We start from the raw sequence: 22,844 nt of genomic DNA, 5'->3' as shown, positions 1-22,844 counted from the left end.
TTTAACGACTTTTTTCTCGTAATTTGATGACTTTATTCTCAACATTTTATCTCGACTTTTTTCTCGAAATTTAACGACATTTTTCTCATTATTTAACAAGTTTATTCTCGTAATTTAATGACTTTTTTCTCGTAATTTAATGACTTCATTCTCAACATTTTATCTCGACTTTTTTCTCGAAATTTAACGACTTTTTTCTCGTAATTTAATGACTTTATTCTCAACATTTTATCTCGACTTTTTTCTCGAAATTTAACGACTTTTTTTCTCAAAATTTAATGACTTTATTCTCAACATTTTATCTCGACTTTTTTCTCGAAATTTAATGACTTTTTTCTCGTAGTTTAACGAGTTTATTCTCAACATTTTATCGCGACTTTTTTCTCGAAATTTAACAAGTTTTTTCTCGTAAATTAATGAGATTATTCTCAACATTATATTTCGACTTTTTTTCTCGAAATTTAACTAGTTTTTTCTCGAAATTTAACAACTTTAATCTCGAGATGGTTTTATTTTTTTATTATTGCTTGGCCCTAATCCTCTTCCGTAAAAACCTTCATTTCTTTTTGATTGAAGAAAGAAAGACATAAACGACATGTTGTCATAACTTAATGGAAATGTTCTTAGAACATATTTTTGTTAGCTGGGTAGTGATATTTGTGGCTTTCTAAAGGCCCCAATATACTTCAAGTGAAACTGAAGAATTAACTAGTGTGATGTCATTTCAAACAAAATCAGGCCAAAATGAATTTTGTTTGTAGTTCGAAACAGCTTGTCAAAGTGAATCTGGAAAAGTTTGCTCTGGCTGGTAAACACCTCTGAACTCCCATTGGTCCATATGGTGATGATGTAATAGGTGGGTGTGGCTCTGAGGCTCCGCCTTCTCTGAGGTGTAAATCTTCTCTGGTTCATTTCTTCTGTTCAGTCCATCGAGGTCAGATGTGAGTAAAAACATGAACACACTGGAGAGCCGCTTTATAGTAGAAACTGACTGAAAGACACACTGACACTGTTTTTCATGTTTAATACTGTAAAGATTCTGCTTTAAATCAATCTTTTGTATAAAGTGCTGTATAAATAAACATGACGTGACTGAAGCTGAAGCAAACATATCCACATCACTATGATCAGATGCTTTCTGAACTGCTGTTTTCTCACCGCTGTGGTTTTGTTGTGTTTATTTTGTTATTGAGAGGAAAGTGTGCAGCACATATTTACATATTCATCTAATCACACAGAGTATATCAGGGCCTTTGAAGGGCAGCTTTTCCCAGATCAGTTCTCTGATTGCGAGACATTTCCTTCTTTTTTTTATTTGTGAAGAATAACAGATTATTTGAACAAATATATCCTCAAAAAGTTACTGTCGTAAAATAACAAAAACATACAACACACAAAAAAAGCGAAGAGTTCAAAATACTGGATCAAGAAGGCAGAGAGACACAGTCACAGTCGTTCTCGGAGCCGCTTGATTGGACTGATCCAGTTAGGAGTAGATGGACCAGTAGATGATGTTAAAGAGGGTGTACGCACCGGGAAAGATCACTCGTGAGTACTTGTCTATGGCATGAGTGTCTATCCAGATGTTGACGTATCCCCGTGAGGTTTTGACCCGACTTTGACTCTGACCGTCGGCGAGGGTCAGCTGGGCCAGGATCCTCTCCTGCCTCCCGCCGTTCTCAGGCATCCCGTAAGTCCCCGTTGTGTTGGGATCCACGTCGCTGTAGCATGTGGTCATCATCATGTCCTCATCTGGGTTTGCTATTCCACATGTGCAAGGCAACTGCAACATTAAGCCATAAACACAAGAGAGACAGACATGTTAGAAGAACACAAGAGAACGCAAGAGGTCTATTTCTTTTTGGGTATTTCTTCAATTCGAAATAATGAGGAACGATATGTTTTTAATAAAAATGAAATGGAGAAAAAAAGAGTGATACTATGCTTTGGAATGTAGTGAAGTAAACATTTCCCAACAGACAAATATTCTGATAAAGCACAGATACTTGAAAATCTACTTAATTACAGTAACTGAGTAAAACTAATTTGTTTCTGTCCACCACTGGTGTCCTAGACAGCAATATAGTGTGGCCCAGGTCCGGCCCACACCTGGTACATGTGGATTACATCTGGACTATGTTGCTGTCAGGGGTTTGACCCCATACTTTGGCTCTAAATGGGAATTTTTTTCTTTTCTCTGTATCACACTCTTCTTCTTGTCATGTTTGTCTACCAGCATCAGACAGTCATTATTTTGGCAAAGCAGAGAGTGGCGTCTTACTTGATTCCTGAGTTTCCTCTCTCTGCGCTCCTGTACGGTGGTCAGGTAATTGACGGCTGCGTACTCGATAACAGAGAGGAAGACGAAGACGAAGCTGACCCACAGGTAAATGTCCACAGCTTTGATGTAGGAGACTCTGGGCATGGAGGCGTTGACTCCGGTGATGATGGTGGACATCGTAAGAACTGTTGTGATGCCTGTGTGAAAGCAGCATTCATATGATTTTCACTGCAAAAAAACGATTTTCTTCCTCAGTATTTAGTCTTGTTAGTAGGTAGCAAGTAGTCTTGTTTTCCAGCACAAATATCTAATATCTAAACATGTACCTCCATTGACAGTCTATTCTGTGTCTATTCATGTGAAGTAGGTGGAAGTACAGCAGTAGGGCGAAAAACTCCATCTCATTCAAAATCGTTGTTTTACCTTTATTTGTAAAAGACGTTTGATTTAGTCTTTGCACATTCGCTTTGTAAACACTGGATCGGTACTTCCGCCTATACGTCACGCGTGACCTTTCCAATGTGATTACGTAATGCGTGGAGCATCACAGAGCTGTGCAAGATGAGCAATTGTGGTTAAAAAGTATATAATTTTTATTTATTTATTTTTTAGAAAATGACCGATCGTTTCTTAAGACCCTTATTCCTCATCTGGGATCATGTAGAGCTCTTTGAAGCTGCACTGAAACTGACATTTGGACCTTCAACCCGTTGAACCCCAGTGAAGTCCACTATATGGAGAAAAATCCTGGAATGTTTTCCTCAAAAACCTTTTTTTTTTCTTCTTCGATTGAAGAAAGAAAGACATAAACATCTGGGATGACATGAGGGTGAGTAAATTATCAGGAAATTTTAATTCTGAAGTAAACTAATCCTTTAAGTCTTGTTTACTGAAAAATGTATCAGCATTTTGTGAGTTTAGTGTGAAACAAGAAAAAAAAAAAAATAATTCAAAGGAAAAACAAGATTATTTTTCTTTCCCACTGGCAGATATTTGTTCTTGTTTTAAGCATAAACTCCATTTTAATACATTTTTCAGAAAGCAAGACTTAATATCTGGTCATTTTGCTTGATTTAAGAATGTTTAGATATTTTACTGGAAAATAAGACAAAAGTATAAAGTAAGCAATTCATTTTTGCAGTGTTGAGTACTCATCATTGTTACAACCTGATTTTTAAGATGATCTCCATAAAACTGAATAATCTCTTGCACACCAATAATTACTGAATGCTTAAAGAATGTCTAATCATATTTATCATCACAGTTTGATGAGTTTTATTGTACCAAGAGGAACTCTCGCAGGCACAGCTCTGCGGTCGATCCAGAACGACACCCAGGACAGCATGACCATCAGCGTTGCCGGGAAGTACGTTTGCAGCAGGAAGAAGAAGATGTGTCGACGAAGAGTGAAGTGAATGTAGAGCCGATTATACCAGCCTGGAAAAGACAAATCTGGATTAAAGTGCTGCGATGATACGGCAGTGTTCGCAGGTGAGTTATGTTGTTATTGGATTTTTACAATATCATTAATGTACTGTCACTCAAAGAAACAGCCAGATCATTTCAAACATCTCTACAAGACTTGCAATTGCTGTAGAAGTCGTTATGCCAGACATTTAAGTATATAACAACATAACATGGGAAACGTTAAAGCATATGGAAAGAGGGCTTGGATGTAAAGTGTAGCTGGTATTGGATCCACATACAATTGTTTTGTAGACTTCTTTTCATTTGCTAGTGTCTGTTTATGACTCAAAAACACCACATTAGAACTACAGCTTGGACAGTTTCTGAGATGTTGCTGGATATATTTCAATAAACTTCAGGTTAAAGAGCCCCTATTATGCTATTTTAAAGGTTCCTAATTTTGTTTTGGAGTCTCCGACAACAGGTTAACATGCGTCCAAGGTAAAAAAAAACAAAAAAAAAACACTTTAATCTTCTCATAATATCCATTGCAGCATCAGCTCTTTTCTAACAGTGTGAAAAGGATTCGGTCTCTCTAAACCCAGCTTTTCCAAAAACCTGCTCTGATTGGTCAGATGGCCCAGTCTGTTATGATTGGAGTAACTTACATTTTAGACACAATATCATTGGTTTGTGTTTGCAACGCCAATTAATATAGTTCCAAATGAATGATTCAGTGAGTCACTGTTAAATCCTCAGCACTAATGCACAGGCTGACCATCTGTCCAGCTGCAGGGCCAGCAATCTCAGACCAGAAGTTAGGATAGGGCTGATGAACGCTGAACCTCCACTCTGAAACTGCCAGAGTGAGAATAACCCAGTGCTATTAAACTGTAACTGTACACTGCTCGAGGACCGGAACTAACTTAGTGTAACAGCAAATGCAATGTCGAAGAGCACTAAAAACAACTGAGAAAAGCACAGTGATAAGTGTGCCAACAAAAGCACTAGTTCTGAAAACATGCGTATTTTACAATATATAATATACCCAGCAAACAAAAATATGTTCTAAAAATATTTTATTAACATTTCCATTATGTTATGAAAACTTTAAAAAAACACTGCGGAGCCGGCAATTCATGGGGCCTATTAGGATGGGCCTTCATGGCCTTCTCCTGGACCCCAGGTTCGGCCACTATGGCCATGGGCATATGCCCCCCCCCACCCCCCTTAAAAAACAGATTTTGGCCACGGGCATATGACACTGGAGCGGACTCAGGGGCTGGAGCAGACTCAGGGGCTGAAGCCATTTCTGGGCACCAAGACATCCCCTCATACTCAACCAGTACTCTTAGGGGTACATGCACGGCGGCCATATTGGCTGAGGGCTCAGGTGCAGCGGCCATGACGGTATGAGACTCTGGAATGGCAGCCATGGACAGGACGAACTCTGGAATGGCGGCCATGACGGTATGAGACTCTGGAATGGCGGCCATGACGGGACGAACTCTGGAATGGCGGCTATGACGGGAAAAGACTATGGAATTGGCAGTGACGTGAGATCCATCTTTCGGTACTGGTTGGTTCTTCTGTTATGTAACGTGGTACTTAGAAATAGTCATGACGAGGAATAATTCTTTAATCATCAAACACTCAGGAACCAGGAAAAACACAGGAGAAACCACATTACAATCAACGAGAACTGACAGAGACTGAGGGAGAACACAGGGTATATATACATGAGACAAACAAAGGACTTTAACAAGATAATTAACAAGACACAGGTGAGGAAAATGATTACTAATTACACATACTGGGGAAAACTAGGTCACAAGTAAACTAACCAAAAACACGACGAAACACTAGGAAAATAACAAAAACAAACTCAAACCGTGACAATGAGAGGAGTGCATCCAGTTAATCAACCTAATTAATGATAAGAGTTATATATACAGCAGTCTTACCTCTGTTTGTTGACAGTTTATCAGCATCCATTCCCTCCACCACCCTATCTCCTCACTTCCAGTTTACAACTGGGGGGAGTACGCTGGGTTTGGGCCAAATTTCCGAGCTCGGAGCCCTCCCCCTGGACAGCACGCCAAATACGCATAACCTTTACTCTATCTAATTATATGTAAGTGTGAACTCATGAAATGTTTTAAAACATATTTTCTTGGTTATGCAAATGTTTTATCATTTTGCAAGTATTATGAGAACAATGGGTCTCATTCAATAAGCATGCCTACGCACAAATTTGTGCGTGAAATGTGCGCAACAAAGGGGTTGCTTTAGAGAAGAGGAAGAGTTGTTGTAGTAGAGTGTTGTTGACATGCCGTCATTTTACACCGGACTGCTTCACAAATGAGGGTCAATTCAATGCTGAATTTGCACAAAAGTTTAACATGATGGCACATGCTAGTCGAATCAACTCCACAGCAGCTACATAAATATATCCACTAACCATTTAGAAATGTTGTTTCATTCTAAAAGCTGAGTCTCTCCATCAGTGTCCGATTCCAGTTTGAACAATGTAAGGCTGAACACCGTTACTGACAATCCTCATTTTTGCTGCATGAGATTCTCTGGCTTTGTTGTTGTTGAGCAAAAGTGGGAGCTGTTAATGCTCCGCCTTTTTCTGGAAAGCGGGCCAGGAGCAGGAGCTCATTTGCATTTAAAGAGACACACACAAAAACATGTTTTTGCTCACACCCAAATAGGGGCAAATTTGACAAGCTATAATAAATGATCTGTAGGGTATTTTGAGCTGAAACTTCACAGACACATTCTGGAGACACCAGAGACTTATTTTACATCTTGTAAAAGGGGCATTATAGGTCCCCTTTAAAACATTTTAGACATCGTGAAAGCTGTCACCTGTGCTGCTGTAGAAAGCAAGCTTAGTTGTGGTGTGGAACTTCTGGATGAGAAACTGAGACAGAGAAATCCTGTCATCGGTGTTCAGTGACTCGTTGCCCTTTTTCCAGTAAAGCATGAGGTCATCGTCAGTGTACGCATCTGAGAAAACAACACATGTAATCCACATCATCACATAAACAGGGTTTTGTCTCGGCATATTTTCAATGACCAGCCCCACATGCATCTTAATTCTTCAGTTAAACAAAACAACATTCACATGGACGTAAGTGAAGATGACATGTGTGATGTGTTTGTGAACTTACAGCTCTCGATCTCTAGTGAGCATGTCTGTGTGTCCAGTGGAAATCGACTCAGGTCCATGTTACACATTGCAGTGACGGTCACTCTACAACAACACATAAGACATCAAACGTTAGTTCAGACAGGTTAGATCAGGATGATTCATGATGTGAGCTGACATGCATCAGAAGTGGATTGCATAGCAGACTGGAATGGACTAGTTCATCTTCTGTTATTTGCACATTGTTTAATGTTGAAGTATCATGTTATGGAAGAGTTTTGCTGCTGTTATTCATTCAGCCTGATCTGCTGTGTTTTTAGTCTGGTCTCGATGGATAGGGGTTTGCCCACAACAAAACCAGATTGCTAACAATAATGTGTTAACAATTTATTTTGTTATTGAGAGGAAAGCATGCAACACATATTTACATATTCATCTAAACGGGTATATCACTGCAAAGGTATTTCAAACTTTTTTTACCCCTTAGCAAAGAATGAAAAGGAAAAAAAACCTTCACTCTGAGTATATCGGGCCTTAATTTTTGCATTTCAAGAGTTTTGAGCTCTGTAGAAATCTATTTAGTTTTTTTTTTTTATGGTCTTTGCAAATTGAATAGTTTGAGCTGATTTGCCATGTTTCCAACCACCTATTTTGAATTTTGGGATATCACATAAAAATGCTGTATGGAAACTTCAGGATGTGCAAAATTTCTAAAAATGTGCATAAAAAGATGCACTTAACTGACGCAGATCATTGTTTTATCTGATAAGAAGACATGCGCATAAACTACAATGAAAACACATTTTCCAAAGAAACCCCTTAAAACCTCACGTGACTTTGCCTCAGCACAGGCTGTGATTGGATAGCTGGACTAACCAGCGGACCAATTGCATCGCAGCATCTCAAATATTCTGAAACGCCTAATTTGGTTTAATTCCCTCCAGAAGCGCCTCACATGATTGTATTCCCAAACACCAGCATCTGAACGCAAGAGAACATGACAGCGGTTATTGTGTTTCGTCTGACGCTCTGAGACGCATCTCACTTATGATGGGGGAAAAAAAGAGCCAGATTGTAGCAACTTCCATTTTTATTACTGATATTTTGCACTAATTTCCCAGGAAGTGATGATATTGTTCTCTTGAACACATGGGATGGAAACGCTGCTTTATTTGCAAATGTTTTATGCCATATTCCAATTTGAAGTTAAATTAAGAAATGAGATGATTATAGGGTTTCTAACATGTTCACCTCAGACTGTAGAGGACGTTGCCATCTGGATACACTCGTAACATCACATTGTCTGTCGTTGTGTCATGGATGAAAGATCTTTTGGAATGAACAAAGAACATGTCGGGCACCCAAATCTTCTTCACCAGCCGGCTGTCAAATGTCATGCTTTGATTGTTGGTGCTTGGAAAAGATAAGCGCTCATCTTTCCAGTAATGCCTCAAATACAGTGTCATTGTAAAATCCTGATGGGAAACATCAGATGTACTGAGTTATTTGCAAAGAATTGAAAACATTAAAACCAACAGTTGAAGGATGTGCTTTACAGTGATTTGCCATAGGCGAATGGGCGATCTTACGTACGACACGAAGCAATATGATTATTGACATCAGTGTTACATTTAATGATTAATAACCAACAAGCTACACAGTACTGTAGGAAACATTCATCAGCATTTTCAACATGATTGCTCATCACTCAAACACTCACCATATCAACCTCAGAGATAGTGTCGAGACTTTCAACCTGAACATCCACACCTACTGGAATTGGAGGTCCTGTTGAAGAGAAAACTGTTTTCACTTCTCACTTGTGCTAGTATCATTTTTTTATAGATTACAATGAAAGCATTATCATAAAATATTTAATTCTAGAAAATATATCCATTGTGCCTACAGTAATGCAGTTTCTGTGAGCAGACAGGATTTAACACCGCAGTGTTTGTGGCCTATTTTAGCTCAGTGACACAAGCACTCAAATGCAAGTGGGTCACGAGCGATCACAGTGCTGCTGACCGACTGTCTCACATCTGGACACTTTCCACGTCTGTTTTCCTTTTCCCTAGTGCCAGAATATTCTACACATGCCAAAGCCAAAAAGTTCATGAAAGTGGTGTAATGGTATCAACCATTATAACTCGAGTTATGAAACAGATGCTCTTCTCTGCAGTAGAAAGCGGTATTTTAACATGTTCCTCAAACAGCACCAGTGCTGTGGGTTAGATTCCCATGGGATGAAAAATGGATAAAAATTAACTGAAGGTTCTGCCAATTGCATACACGTGTGTCCAGTGTTTTGCACTAAAAAAATGATTTTCTTTATTTGTATTTTTGTCTTGTTTTCCAGTACAAATATCTAAACATTATATCTACACTGGGAAATATAGCCTTTACTGGGAAAACAAGACAAAAATAATTTTTTGCAACATAGATAGGATTGGACTGTATAACATGGACTAAATAATTAAAACCATCCATAAATATAAAACATATTAAGTGTTAACCACAAATCCATGTGCAACACAAATTCAAGCATGACCAATACAGCGTGCAGCGTTCCAGCATCCAGTGTTTGTGCGCAGATATCTCATTTCAATCTGGATATTATAAGCAGCTCATGCTCACCTCCAAACGCTGGTCTCATTGTAAAATCATGGTCATCTATCCTCAACAGCTGCTCTGATTTGGTCATAGGAGACTTTGTCATGTCTGGACTTCTTCTGAAGATCGGGCTAAAATGATAAGAGTAAAACTATTAGACAAAGCTGTGAGCTGAAGCTCTGTGCGGACGAGGGACTAAATTAAATGCTTCAAAAGCAACATCCCAGCTGACAGGAAATGTTCTTAGAACTTTGGCAAGGTTCTCTCAAAGTTATGAACAAACATTCTTCCAGTAACATTAATAGAATGTTTGTTCAAAGTTAATTGGTCTTTAATAATGTTCTTAAAATGTTAGCACAAAAATGATACATTATAGTTGTTGATTCCTAAAGATCACTATAAAAAATCCATATTGAATGATATTGCACCTGCCAGACTTGTGGCTTCCTCCATCCACTCGTGTTGTTTCTCTCCGTAATCTGTAAGGGAAGAGAATTAAATGAAATTCTGCTATATCAACAGAATCTGCACATCTGCAGTGATTCAGCAGCGTGGATGTAAACAACATGACTAATGTGTTAAATGGAGTTGCACTGCACTCATATTGGTCTCATTTGATAAAAAATACTTGGATGTAAAAATACTTCCTTACTGTACTTAAGTATCTACATTTTCAAGTGTCTGTTAGAGTATTTTTATTTTGGGAAACTTTTACCTTTCCTTCACTACATTCCAAAGCACAACATCATACTTTTTATTTCACTATATTTCATAAAAACACATCATATGTCATTATAAATGTGTGCAGGGAAGACCAGCCCACAGCATCATCACAGACTTCTTGAAGGGAGACCCCCGACAATAAAGCTTTCGAAGTGGTCATACTCCTGGTAGAATGGGCTCTTACCCACAGATGCTAGGGCATGTCACGCACCTCACAGGCAACAGAAACTGCTTCCACAATTAATTTACTAATAGTCTGCTTAGAAGCTGAGGACCCTTTCTTGGAGGACCCAAAGCATACCAATAACTGGTCAGACTTCCACCATCGGGAGGTTCTTTGAACATAAATCTCAGGAGCCCTCAGAGGGCAAAGTGAGTGTAGCCTCTCTTGGTCCATCAACACAAAAGAAGGAGGATGGAAGGCCTGCAGAATTGTAGAATGTACTGTATTAAATAGTACCTTAGGCACCTAGCCCGGTCTAAGGTGAAGAATATCCTTCACCCTACCCAGAGCAAACTCTAAGCAGGACGAGGCAACTGATAGGGCCTGCAAACCTCCTACCCTCTTAAAGTCCCCCTGTAGTCAATAATTTTATCCTTTAATACTCATCTTTGTTCACCTAAATGACATATTTAATTATTTTTCGTGTTAAAAAAATACTTCATGCCTTAAAATAGCCTGAATGTAACTACACGCTTGTACACACTTGCCCTTATCAAACAGCTAATAATGTGTTGGTAATGTTACACAAACCATGTTCCCATTTGCCATCTCAGTCTGGCTTCTAAAAATCAGTATCCTTAGAAACGCTTTGAACAACTTAGAATGTCAGTGGAGAAAAGCATATAGTTCATCATAACATTGTAATATAGATCATATACATAATTCACCCGATATAATGCTAAATGTACACAAATTTTCATATCAACAGAAAAATATACTGTGATTACGTGACTTCTCTGACTCCCGTGCTTCAGAGCATAGTTAATGATATGCTAAAGTCCACCCGCAAGATGATGTGATTGGTTAAAAGGTAGATTGTGACGTAAGAAACACTTGCAATTTCAAATTGTGTTTTTGAGACTGTTCACTGCAGTTTTAAGGAGAAAATACTCAGCAATGGTGTTGACTTATGAATTTACACATGGTTTTTCTTATGCATATTAAAACACACATAGACATATAAACTTCACCAAAAAATTAATTAAAATTTTCACCACAGAGTCTTTAAGAGAAGTGATAGCCAACAAAAATGCCATCTTCAAAGAGAGAAATTTCTTAGAGACAGAGTCTATATGTTCGAAGTGTGCCAGGGACAGCCCCTGTAAAACCACAGCCAAATCCCAGGCTGGAACTCTCTCAGGAGGCAGGCCTCATCCTCAGAATACCACGAAGGAAACGAGTTATCAACTGGTGTCTTCCCAAAGACCCATCGCTTAATGGTGCTTGGAAGGCAGCTATTACTGCCACATAGACCTTAAGTGTCGGGGTTTAGACCAGCAGAGAAACGATCCTGAAGGAACTCCAGCACTGGCCAGACCCACAGTTTCCACATCTGTGGCTGGGGGTGATATATTGTGCCCTTGGCTTGTGACAGAAGGTCCCTGATGGGAATCTCCCTAGAAGAACCATACTCGAGCTGGCCAGAAAGGGGCTACTAGGAGTAGTTCTGGTGAATTCTGTTTAAAAAAAGTGTACAGATGTTGCCTTGGCCATGTCTGAACTATGGCACCCAGTCCAAGAGGAACTGGATGTGTGAGGGAAAACCAGAGCAGACAGTGGGTCGACTCTTGTGATGCAGATCCACTTTCGCCTGGCCGAACTTTCTCCATATAAACTTCACCATTTCAGGTGAAGTCTACACTCCCCGAGCCTCAGCCCCTGCCTCGACAGAATATCTGTTCCCACATTGAGGTGCCCAGGGATGTAAACTGCTCTGAGGGAAAGCAGGACCACAGGAGGATCTGGTATATCTTGCATAGAGGGTGCAACCACATACCCCCCTGATGATTTTCAATATGAAACTACTGAAGTATTGGCTGTTTGAACAGGAACATGGAAGCCCCTGAGGTCTGGGAGGAAGTATTTCAGAGCTAGAAAAACAGCCATCATCTCCAGGCTATTTATGTGCCACAAGAGATGATGCCCTCTCCACAGACCCTCTACAGGTCCCTGGGACAGAAAGCAAGGTTTCTTCCACATCACCAAAGTACGAAGGAATCTGCACATAACCTTGGTCATGTGGAAAGCACTGCCTTTCGGAAAAAAACCCTTGGTTCTGAGCCACCACTATAATAGTCACATGTACAGCAGGCAAAATCTTATCATGTTAGACGTAGCTGCCATGAGCCCCAACAGTCTCTGAAACTGCTTTACTCTGATGGCCTGGCCTAGCTTGATTCTGGACACTGCCGCTAGAATCGACTCGATATGAGCAGGAGACTGTCGTGTATGCATCTTAACCGAGTCCCAAATTACTCCCATAAAAGTTGTCCTCTGAACTGGGGATTGCATACTTTTCTTGGAGTTTAGTCTCTACCTCAACTGCCTTATATGGGCGATGACAACATCTTGAGGCCAAAAAACAGCATCTCCTGAGACTGCACTAGATTCAGCCATTCATCAATATAATTGAGTACATGGATACCCTGGGGTCACAGAGCAGCCTGTGCTGCATCCATGTAATTCGTAAATGTGCGAGGGGATAATGCTGGGCCAAATGGAAAATGGAAGAACACGATACTGATACGCTTGGTTTAACTAACGCAGATCTATAATGGGACGCAACCGCAATGAACTATGAAATACCAGCTGTAAAACCTGTACTCTCTCTCGGAAGTAAGAATATTTTTTATGGCCTCCTTCGCCAAGAGAGATTGCCTGAGCAATCTACCTGAGCCTGCTAGGAGCCCACCATATTAGTCAACTCTCCGTTGAACCTTGTTGGGTGAGAACCAAACTAGATTCTATATCCTTTTCCCAGTGTACGCCGGTCCCACTAAAACGCATTTGCCAGATGCTTCCAGACTGCCAGATAATCTACTAGGGGAACCAGGTAAAGGTAAAGGCCTCAGGTAAAGCCTTACCAGAGAGAAGGATGCTCCTCAGATCAGTCTTCTCTTAGGAAGGCTTCAGCCAAGAGTGGGCCCGACATCTGCGAGGGGTGGGGGGGTGGTTTAGAGAGGAAAAACTCTCCTTTTGCTGTTGACAATGTGAGGAGCCTGATATTGATGGCTGCCAGCCCCTGGGCCTGAGAACAGCAGGGAATAAAGACTGCCGACTGAAGCCTCTCGACAACTGAGCTTACAGCCTCACCAAAGTGGCACCAAAGAGCATCAAGGACGAATGTATTGTCCCTCTCCTTGATGCTAGATAGATTAAGCCAAAGATGTCTCTCTGTAGCCACCAGGGCTGACATTGAGTGGCCGACTGCATGGGCCGTCTCCTTAATGGCATGGAGACACAGGTCCGTGGCCTGACATAGCTTTTTAATAGAGTTGGGCCCGACCTCTCCCCCTTCGTCCAGTTCCCTAAGCAGGTCGGCTTGGTGGGCTTGCAAGATTGCCATTGTATTCAAGCAAGCACCCGCTTAACCTGCCGCCATACAATCCTTGCCTACCAGGGACGATGTAATTCTGCACAGTTTGCTGGGCACGGTTTGGGACTTTAGGGATGATGTAGCATCACTGTGGGAGATAGTATCCTAGTGTCTCTTCAACCCTAGGTATCGTCCCATAGCCATTTTCTCTCACCTCCATAATCGATGTGTAATATGAAATAGTGGGGCTGAAACTCGAGAGGAGAATGGCTTGTTCCAGGATCTTGACAACTCTATTGCAGACCCAACATGGAGGTTGTGATTTGCTCTGCAGGAAGCACTCGTCTAGCTTGCTCCTTCCTGCTTCTCGGTCGTCCATTCGATATTCAACTTGGCCGCAGCACAATTCACAAACTCTTAGAGATCCTCATAACCTGGGGACAGGAGTGGCAAATCTTCCAAATCCCCTGCCTCGATGCTGATCACATCTACCTCCTCAGAGCTAGACAGTGCCAACATCGAACTCTTGCCTGGGGCAAAAGAAGCTTCAAGATCCAGAGCAAAGGCACTGAAGTAAGCAACTGAGAGCTGAGAAAGGGCCAAAGCAATCTCAAAGTCCTCCACAGCTCCATTTGAGACCCCCATGATCCGAAACGCTCCGTATATGCGGGACCCGAACTGCGAGGGGTGTGAGTCTGGCCATTTTCATCAAAATTGGCTAGACGGGAGCGGAGCATCCTTAGCAGAAGCTGTTCACAGTGTGCACAGCCAGCCCCCTTGAGAGCTGACCATGCATGCTCCGCTCCCAAGCAGCTCACACAGAGATCATGTGCGTCCCCTCCTATGATGTTACGAAGCCAAGGAGGCACACGCAAACTAAACTGCTTATCACTCGCCGTTTTCTTATTTTAAAGGGGACAAACAACACCAAATAAGACTGAAAGTTTACACAGAGCTCTTGCTAAAGAACAGAAGCTGATTCTACTTTGTTCCAGGTAACCTGGTAAGCTTCTGCGGTATGCTGTCATGTGACACAGCACCAATCAAGATTGGAGTTGTTGCACAAATGCTTCAGATGCAGTCACTCAGAGGTGTTCCCCATAGCATCTTTGGATGCAGCACAAGTTCCTTCGAAAGGGAACGCCACCCACTCAGAGACGCAACAACGGTGTATGATTCATGAACAAGCTAATTCTTTTCAATGAACCTGCTAAATCGGTTTGCAAATCGCACTGAACGATTCATTCATAATTGGACTGATCCGACTGCATCGGTTCTCGAGTCAACAAATCACTGATTCAAATTAACCGTTCTGAGCGAATCTTCAGTTAACGACTCATTGAATTCACAAGTCTGACTCAAAATGAGCCGAGAACAGGAGATCCTCGGAGCTTGAGTGCGTGTGCGACGAATGGTGTAAAAAGTAAGTTACTAATGCAGAATTTTAAGATGTTTTTATTGTAAATGGAAGTGTGGGTCATGACTGTTAGTTGTGGGTGAGCTGTTTAAGCCCATTGTATGAAATATTCTAATGTGGATGTCCATGTTTGTGTATTACCATCTGAATGGGGAAGGTTTTAGATAAAAAACATATTGTTAAAAAATAAAGCAAATTAATGCACATGATTCTTTTCTGCAACTGTAGCCGTTTCAAATGATGTGAAACTAGTATGTTTGCATAGCTTTTTTTCTATATGTGTGTTTATATTTGTCAACACACATTTACACATTATGTTTTTCCTCATTTCTCATTTATAGAAATGAGTATATATTTTAATGAGTATATATATATATATATATATATATATATATATATATATATATTGTTACTTTCATTTGTATGCACACTTGAATTATCAGTAGTAGTTATCAGTGTATGACAAGTTTTGGAAATAAAATAAAAGTGTCTTACAATACATATTAATTGTCTTTATTGTAAGTTTGTGATAGCAGCCATTTGTGCTTTTTCAATCAATTCCAGCTTGTGTTGTACAGCATAATTTCCTTATATGCATCACATGTATCTGAACTATTTTTGAAGCATCTTTGTTTTTCAGCTCAAATCAAGCGCATCATCCTTATTGTCATGTGCAAACGACAGCTGAAGAATAGAGCAGCAGAAGCAGGCTGTGATGTTTGACGTGATGTTACTGTTTGAGAGCGAGCGGCTGCGGTCGCTCACCAGCAGCTGGTTAATAATCCGCTCAGCAGAAATCCTCTCTGTTCCCCAGAACAAACCAGCAGCATCTCCTCCACTGCCACGACACAACACTGATCTGCCATCATCTGTTCCTGCTTGAAATGGTGCAGGGAGATCACACACTTCCTAAAAATAAGGGTTTTATGCTTAAAACAAGAACACATATCTTTCAAATAATCTTGTTTTTCCTTTGAATTATGTTGATTTTTCAGACCCCGTTGGCAGATGTTTGTTTGTTGTTTCTTTTTAGAATCTATAGAACCCATCATGTAAACATTGGATTTAGTTTTAATTAATTAATTTTTTTTAAACAGCTCGTAAACATACTTTATCACTAGAAAAAAAAAATTAAATTACCTGTTAAACATGGAAGTATTATGAATCAATATAGACATTTCTCTTTATATAGAACCTTTCTGGCATAAAGAGATCTTTAAAATTTAGTCAAGAACCCTAGAGTTCTATATAGAACCGCATTGACCCTGTTCTATTGCACGAAAGGTTCTTTAGAATATCAAAATGTTCTTCACATTAAGAAAAAAACTATTCTTTAAGAACAGGTCACTGAAAGGCTCTTTGTGGGGCCAAAATGCTTGTCGCATTGCTGTGAAAACCCCCTTTTGGAACCTGTGTGTGTAAAACGAGACATGTTTAACTGAGATGAGGATGATTGAAAGTAAGATGCTCGAAGCTTCAGTGTTGATGAAAGCTGCTTTTCCATCAAGCCAAATTAAAAGGTTTACAGCCACTGAACTAGATGATGATCGCTGATAAGAAACTCACAGGAAATCACCATATGCTGTCTGATTACATCTTAAGGGATGATGCCTTTCTAGTGCCTTCTGGACACACAAGGGTGAAACTCAAGCTTCAGACACTGATATGAAATCCTGCATTGCACTGGCAGAATATTTCACACACACAACGATAAAAGTACAGGAAGGGGAACACATCAGCACTTCATGAGAAAGTTCTGCATTTAAAACAACAATAGAACATCATCATTTTCTATGTTACACCTTATGATGGGTGAAAGTACAAAGCAATCCATCAGAGTTCATTTCCTTCCTTTGCACGATTGACAACAGGATTATTACCTGCTTTGCTTGTAGGTCTCCAGTTTGTGACCTCTTTTGTGGGCCGATCTCCCGGCGGCGCCCAGCTGACAGACGCAGATGAACACGAGCACAGTATCCAGCTGCATGCTGCACATACTCAACGCTCACATTCCCAGCGCTCTGCAAGCCCAGCCAGCCTCAGCGCTTCGCCTGCGGACATCGGTTCTTCAGTGCTGCAGCCTGAACCAACATGGAGGTCTGTGCTGTCAACATCACACACGGCTTAATCTCCACACTGGGAAAAGCAATTTCGACTAAACCCATAAATCCTTGAGCGTCAGATGGCACAGATTTGATCCCTGCAGTGGCGGACGCGCTCTGTTTGCCATGCGCCGCCCCAAACCAATTCTCCTAATGATACTGTGCTCTGCATTTCTCTGGCGGGGTCAGTCGTGAGGAGGCTGTGCAGACAGACAGACAGATACAGAGAGAGACATTCGAGCCTCATCCAGTCTGTGTACATCTGCATCTAAACAACACGCCCAGCTAACAACGCCTGGATCCCTAAACATTCCCAGAACAGACATCCTAAGAAAAAGTTTTGTTATACAACTGAAAAGGGTTCCATCAGGCGCTTCATATTTAGAACCTTTTTTAAAATTATTTTATTAAACAGGAACAATGGACAGTCAATGACTGCCCCAGAATTAGCTACAGAGCTAAATTTCATCTGCAGTGCCCGGGTAGGAGAAACTAAAACACATAACATATCTAAGACAGTCATCAACAAGAACATATACAATAAAATTCCTCATCTAAGAATTGAAAAAGCGATCCAAATAATATAGCACAAAAAAATATATATAACAGCTCTTACAGAAAAGGCTGAACAACCAAAATCAGTAGCTCTAAAATGCACTTCACAATCACATCTTGAAGAAGCTATTGTTATTGTCTTGGGTTTTCAGCACACAAAAGACAAATTCTTTTAGGGGTGGTGGTGCAAGATTATTAATCTTGTACATTAAACAACAAATGTGAAATATAACAAAATTGACAAAAGTTAAAAAAAAAAAAAAGTTTTTAATTATATGACAATGGTGATATCTATTTGGCAAAAACACTCTCACGGCTTCTGTTGGAAGATGACTCTGTATAAATTTGAAATGTCTAAGATGAAGTGTCACTGCACAAATTATTTTTAACATGCTTTTTTTTGTCATTAACTAGGATATCTGGTTGGACCTCTTCCTTCTTTTTAATTTAAATACATGCATGCAGTTTTCTGAATGTTTAATGTTAAGTAGCACTGAGTAAGCCAACCAGAAATTTCAGACATTGCAAATGATTATTTATATGCAACCTGTTCTTTCGTTTTGTCATGTACATAAATCGTGTACATGACATAAATACATAAATCATAAATAGTGTCATCTGCGTACATTTAAATGTGGTCATTCAAGTACAAACTAAAAAGTAGAGGCCCAAGTGTAGACCCCTGAGGAACCTCCATGGATTAATCTCTTGGGGAAGATATATGCGCTTCAATCCGAGTGCACTGTTTACTAGATGTAAGATTCAATCCATTTCATTGTATTGGCTGAAAATTGAAATAAGATAATTTAGATAAGAGTATGTAATGATTTACTGTATCAGATGCCTTCTGTAGATCAAGGAACACAACATCTACAACCTTGTCTAGTTTTGACCTTACTGGCTCAATAAAATAACATACAGCAGTTTCCATTGAATGTTTTTCAGAATCCATATCGCTTGGACAGAAACGCTACTTTTTTTAGCAATCAAGCTTGTCAGGGTCAACTTCAGGCTATCCAAGCTAACGAGACTCTAAATAGTGTTCAGTGCTCGTCTGTGCAGCAACGACAGAACAGATAGCATGCTTTGTTTCAGCTTTTGCCATGGCGTTAGAACTGGTACACCGTTCTCGCTTGTATTTACCTCCCCAAGTGGAAGTATTACCACACCCTGTCCTTTCTCCACAACCCCTGCACCCCTGATGACAGTCCTGACAACAGTTTTGGCTACTCACTTAACATCACAGTCCCCCAAGAACAGAGAATCAGAGAATGAGTTTTTACATTACATCAAAGTTGTCTATAAAGCCTGCCAGACAACAAGGCGAAGGAGCTGAAATGGCAGATAACTGAGTTGGCTCACACTGTCCATGATGAGGTGTAGTATGTATATCTGTAATTTAAAATTAATAGTAATTTAAATTATTTCATTGTGTATTTTATATTTTGCATTTGCCAGGGTGGCTGATCTGACAATTAAAAACAAAACAAAATGTATTTTAATGTAGCATTTAATTTATTATCATCTTTTTGTATTTTGCATCTTAAAGGATTAGTTCACTTTCAAATAAAATTTTCCTGATAATTTACTCACCCCCATGTCATCCAAGATGTTCATGTCTTTCTTTCTTCAGTCGAAAAGAAATGAAGGTTTTTGATGAAAACATTCCAGGATTTTTCTCCATATAGTGGACTTCACTGGACTCCAGTCGGTTGAAGATCAAAATTACAGTTTCAGTGCAGCTTCAAAGGGCTTTAAGCGATAATAGATGAGGAATAAGGGTCTTATCTTGAGAAACCATCGCTCATTTTAGAAAAAAATGTAAATGTATATGCTTTATATAAACAAGTCTTCCAAGTGTTTCCGCCAAAACTGTGCTTTTGTATTCTTCAAAACGCTTACGCTGTACTTCCTACGCCTTCGGAAGTACGGAACGAACTCAGCGCCAGTTCCATTTTTTCCGTTAGTATATGGAAGGCGTATGACATACAGCTAGGGATGGGTACCGAAACCCGGTATTAAATTGGCCCCGGGGCTAAATTTTGAAAGACCGGTGTATCGATAAGCTGTGACGTTAACGGTTCTGCTATCGGTACTGGAGAAATTATGAAAAAAATACACGTACATATATTATTGCTATATAGACATTATCCTGCGAATACTATCTCGCCAGCTGTGTCTGTATGCAATAATATTAGGACATTTTTCTATGGTGCATTTTTGCTTTCGCAATCCAGAAGAGAGATCGCGCTCACGCAGTTACAGCGCGCGCAGCCGCTCGCATGAAAGCCCTGTTTAATGGTGATTAAAATCACTCACAGCGCTTCTTCTGGATATAGTTATCTTTAATAAGCATTAATCTATTAATTTATACTGTGAAAACCATGCAGTGTTATTTTACATTTGGTTACTTTACTTAGATTTCTTTTATAGGCTAGGTCTATATTACCTGAACACATGAACAAATGAAAGCACTTTATTTCATTTGTATCTTTGTTTTATTGTATTTGTCAGTTTGTTTTACTTTCTTTGTTCATGTTCTTACTGTATCTTACATAAAACACCAAAAATGCCGGACACTATATAATATAAAGCAATGTTAATTCAGCTCTTTATATATATATAATATACACACACACACACACACACACATATATATATATATATATATATATATATATATATATATATATAAAACAAAAAGTACCGATAAGAATACCGTTAAAGTACCGGATCGATAAGCAGTATCGGTAAGAGTAGTAATACCGTTAAAACCTTAACGATACCCATCCCTACATACAGCATAAGCTTTTTGAAGAATACGGAAAGCGGAAGGACCTGCAAGGCGATCATTTGTTTATATAAAACTTATACAAAAATGACCAAAAATGAGCAATCGTTTCTCTAGATTAGACTCTTATTCCTCGTCTGGTATCGTTTAAAGCCCTTTGAAGCTGCACTGAAACTGTAATTCTGACCTTCAACTGTTTGGAGGCCATTGAAGTCCGCTATAAGGAGAATAATCCTGGAATGTTTTCATCAAAAACCTTCATTTCTTTTCGACTGAAGATTCTTTCTGCATGTCTTTCTTAGACATGAACATCTTGGATGACATGGGAGTGAGTAAATTATCAGGAAAATTTTATTTGAAAGTGAACTAATCCTTTAAACAGATTGGTAGAGGGTATGGCAGTGTGGAGGATGAATAAGAAGTCAAGATATTACGTTCTTTTGCCAGCTTACTGCTCCATTTGTGTTGAAGTAGCTGCAGTACTCCTCTCTCACTTGTTTTGCCTGCAAAGATGAATTTCTGTCTGAGGAAGCTGCAATCAGGTACATGCATTCTGGTTCTTCCCACCAAGCTCCATGAATTAGTCGACCAGTGTCTGTGTCGTCCTGATCCACCAGACTTGGAGACATGTAGGTGTAACAGAGGGATTCAGTTCTCAGGTATTGTGAAGGACACAAGCTGCCTTTGTCCTTGTCAAAAAACTATTTGCCAAGACTCCAAAAACATTCTCAACACAACGACGTACACGAGAAAGCCTGTAGTTAAAGATTCGCTTGTTGTTATCCAGTTGTGTACTTGGGTATGGTCTCATCATCCATGGCTTCAAACCATTTTTCTGTGGTGCGACAAACTCAGAACACATATATAATATTGCTTTACACAGAGTGTAAATTAAAAGGTTACCCGATTATTTTGAGAACATGTTATGGCACAGTGATATATATGTGACATTTCTATAACAACATAATTTCATTTAGCCTCATTTGATAAAAACTCTTAAGTCATAAGTCATATGCTATATAGGCTACTAGCATTTTGAAAGCTGACACATTAAAAAAATATTTGAAATGTATGCATGTAATATGAATTAATGTATGTAATAATTATGGCAAATTATATTTTAATCAGAGTATCTATTCAGTTTTGTGCTATATGTGATACTTAATTAAGACTAAAAGCATTGTTAAAGCAAGACAACAGTGACAGCTGCAAAAGTTTCAGCATCCATCTTTGCGGTGTCCATCTCCCTGGCAATAGATTTGCTCCTCTCTGATAGAAATTTCATTTTGGGGTGAACTAACACACTTAACTGGTCTCTAACTTCTTTAATTTAAGCAAATGCTGTTAATACACATATCGCTAACAAAATGAAACCATACACATTTTAATGGTAGTGAATAAAAGGAAACGATCAACCTGCACGCCTCTGCTCAGCCATGGTGCGTCTCAAGATGATGATGTTACTTCGAGGGAGGCGTGGCCAGGCCTGCTGTATACACCCCAGTCCCTTGACTCCACCCTCATGTCAAAACAATGCCAAAAGTGAAACGCACAGAAAAGTAAAGCGCAAAGTGAAAACGGTATCGCGAGCTCACACTTGACTGAAACGCAGAAAAAAAAGGAGCCTTGCAATGTACTAGTATGTCACATGGAAAATGTGTTGCATAATAATACATTTGTTGCAGATAAAATAGGATCAAAGATGCATTTACAGCATTCATTGATTTTTGCAATTAATTTTATCTTCATTTTTGCTCTATTTTATTTTTAATTTTGCAATTCTTTATTTTTGTCTGAAAAAAAAACCTACTTGTTTTGCTCGATACTTTATTTTTCTTTTGCAAAACTTGATTGTTTTGCAGGTATGTGGCATGGAATTGACTCCATACCAGATATTATCTTTGTGCGCATGCGCATCAAACAGGGCTTGGGGAGAGTCGATCACGTCTTCAGCGCTGGAAAAACCGAATCATTTTAGCCAATCGGTTCGCTCGGACGGTTCGTTTCAATGAACTGGTTCCCAACCGAGTCATCACTCTAAACAGTTCACAGAAGTTTCCGCGTCTAATTTTACTTTCGTGTTGATGTAAATTTGTTGTTTAACACTACGTGTTCATTATTTTGTTATACTGAAGCGCCCAATGTTGTGTTATCCAACAACAATATTAATAACAACAACATTATGAACATCAATAATAATTCATAACCAATTAAACATATGTTAATTATTAACAGTATTATTTCCAAATGTAACAATATTGT

The 22,844-nt window shown here is 39.5% G+C and overlaps 1 protein-coding gene across 1 annotated transcript; it reads right to left on the bottom strand.

The window, feature by feature from the left end:
• Positions 1 to 1,295: 1,295 nt before the first annotated feature.
• Positions 1,296 to 17,505, bottom strand: LOC125268101 (gamma-aminobutyric acid receptor subunit rho-1). Its single transcript, XM_048190212.1, has 10 exons — positions 17,015 to 17,505; positions 9,884 to 9,934; positions 9,480 to 9,586; positions 8,566 to 8,633; positions 8,097 to 8,320; positions 6,868 to 6,950; positions 6,563 to 6,703; positions 3,566 to 3,718; positions 2,282 to 2,478; positions 1,296 to 1,783 (listed from the first exon to the last, which is right to left on the bottom strand). Exons 1-10 carry the CDS (start codon positions 17,128 to 17,130, stop codon positions 1,487 to 1,489), a joined length of 1,437 nt encoding a protein of 478 aa, XP_048046169.1. The 5' UTR covers positions 17,131 to 17,505; the 3' UTR covers positions 1,296 to 1,486.
• Between the last annotated feature and the right edge of the window lie 5,339 nt (positions 17,506 to 22,844).

The sequence above is a fragment of the Megalobrama amblycephala genome, linkage group LG5, assembly GCF_018812025.1.
Source record: "Megalobrama amblycephala isolate DHTTF-2021 linkage group LG5, ASM1881202v1, whole genome shotgun sequence".
NCBI classification, from domain to species: domain Eukaryota; kingdom Metazoa; phylum Chordata; class Actinopteri; order Cypriniformes; family Xenocyprididae; genus Megalobrama; species Megalobrama amblycephala.
Note: the sequence above shows the minus strand (reverse complement) of the source record. Positions and strands in the feature narration are given on the sequence as shown.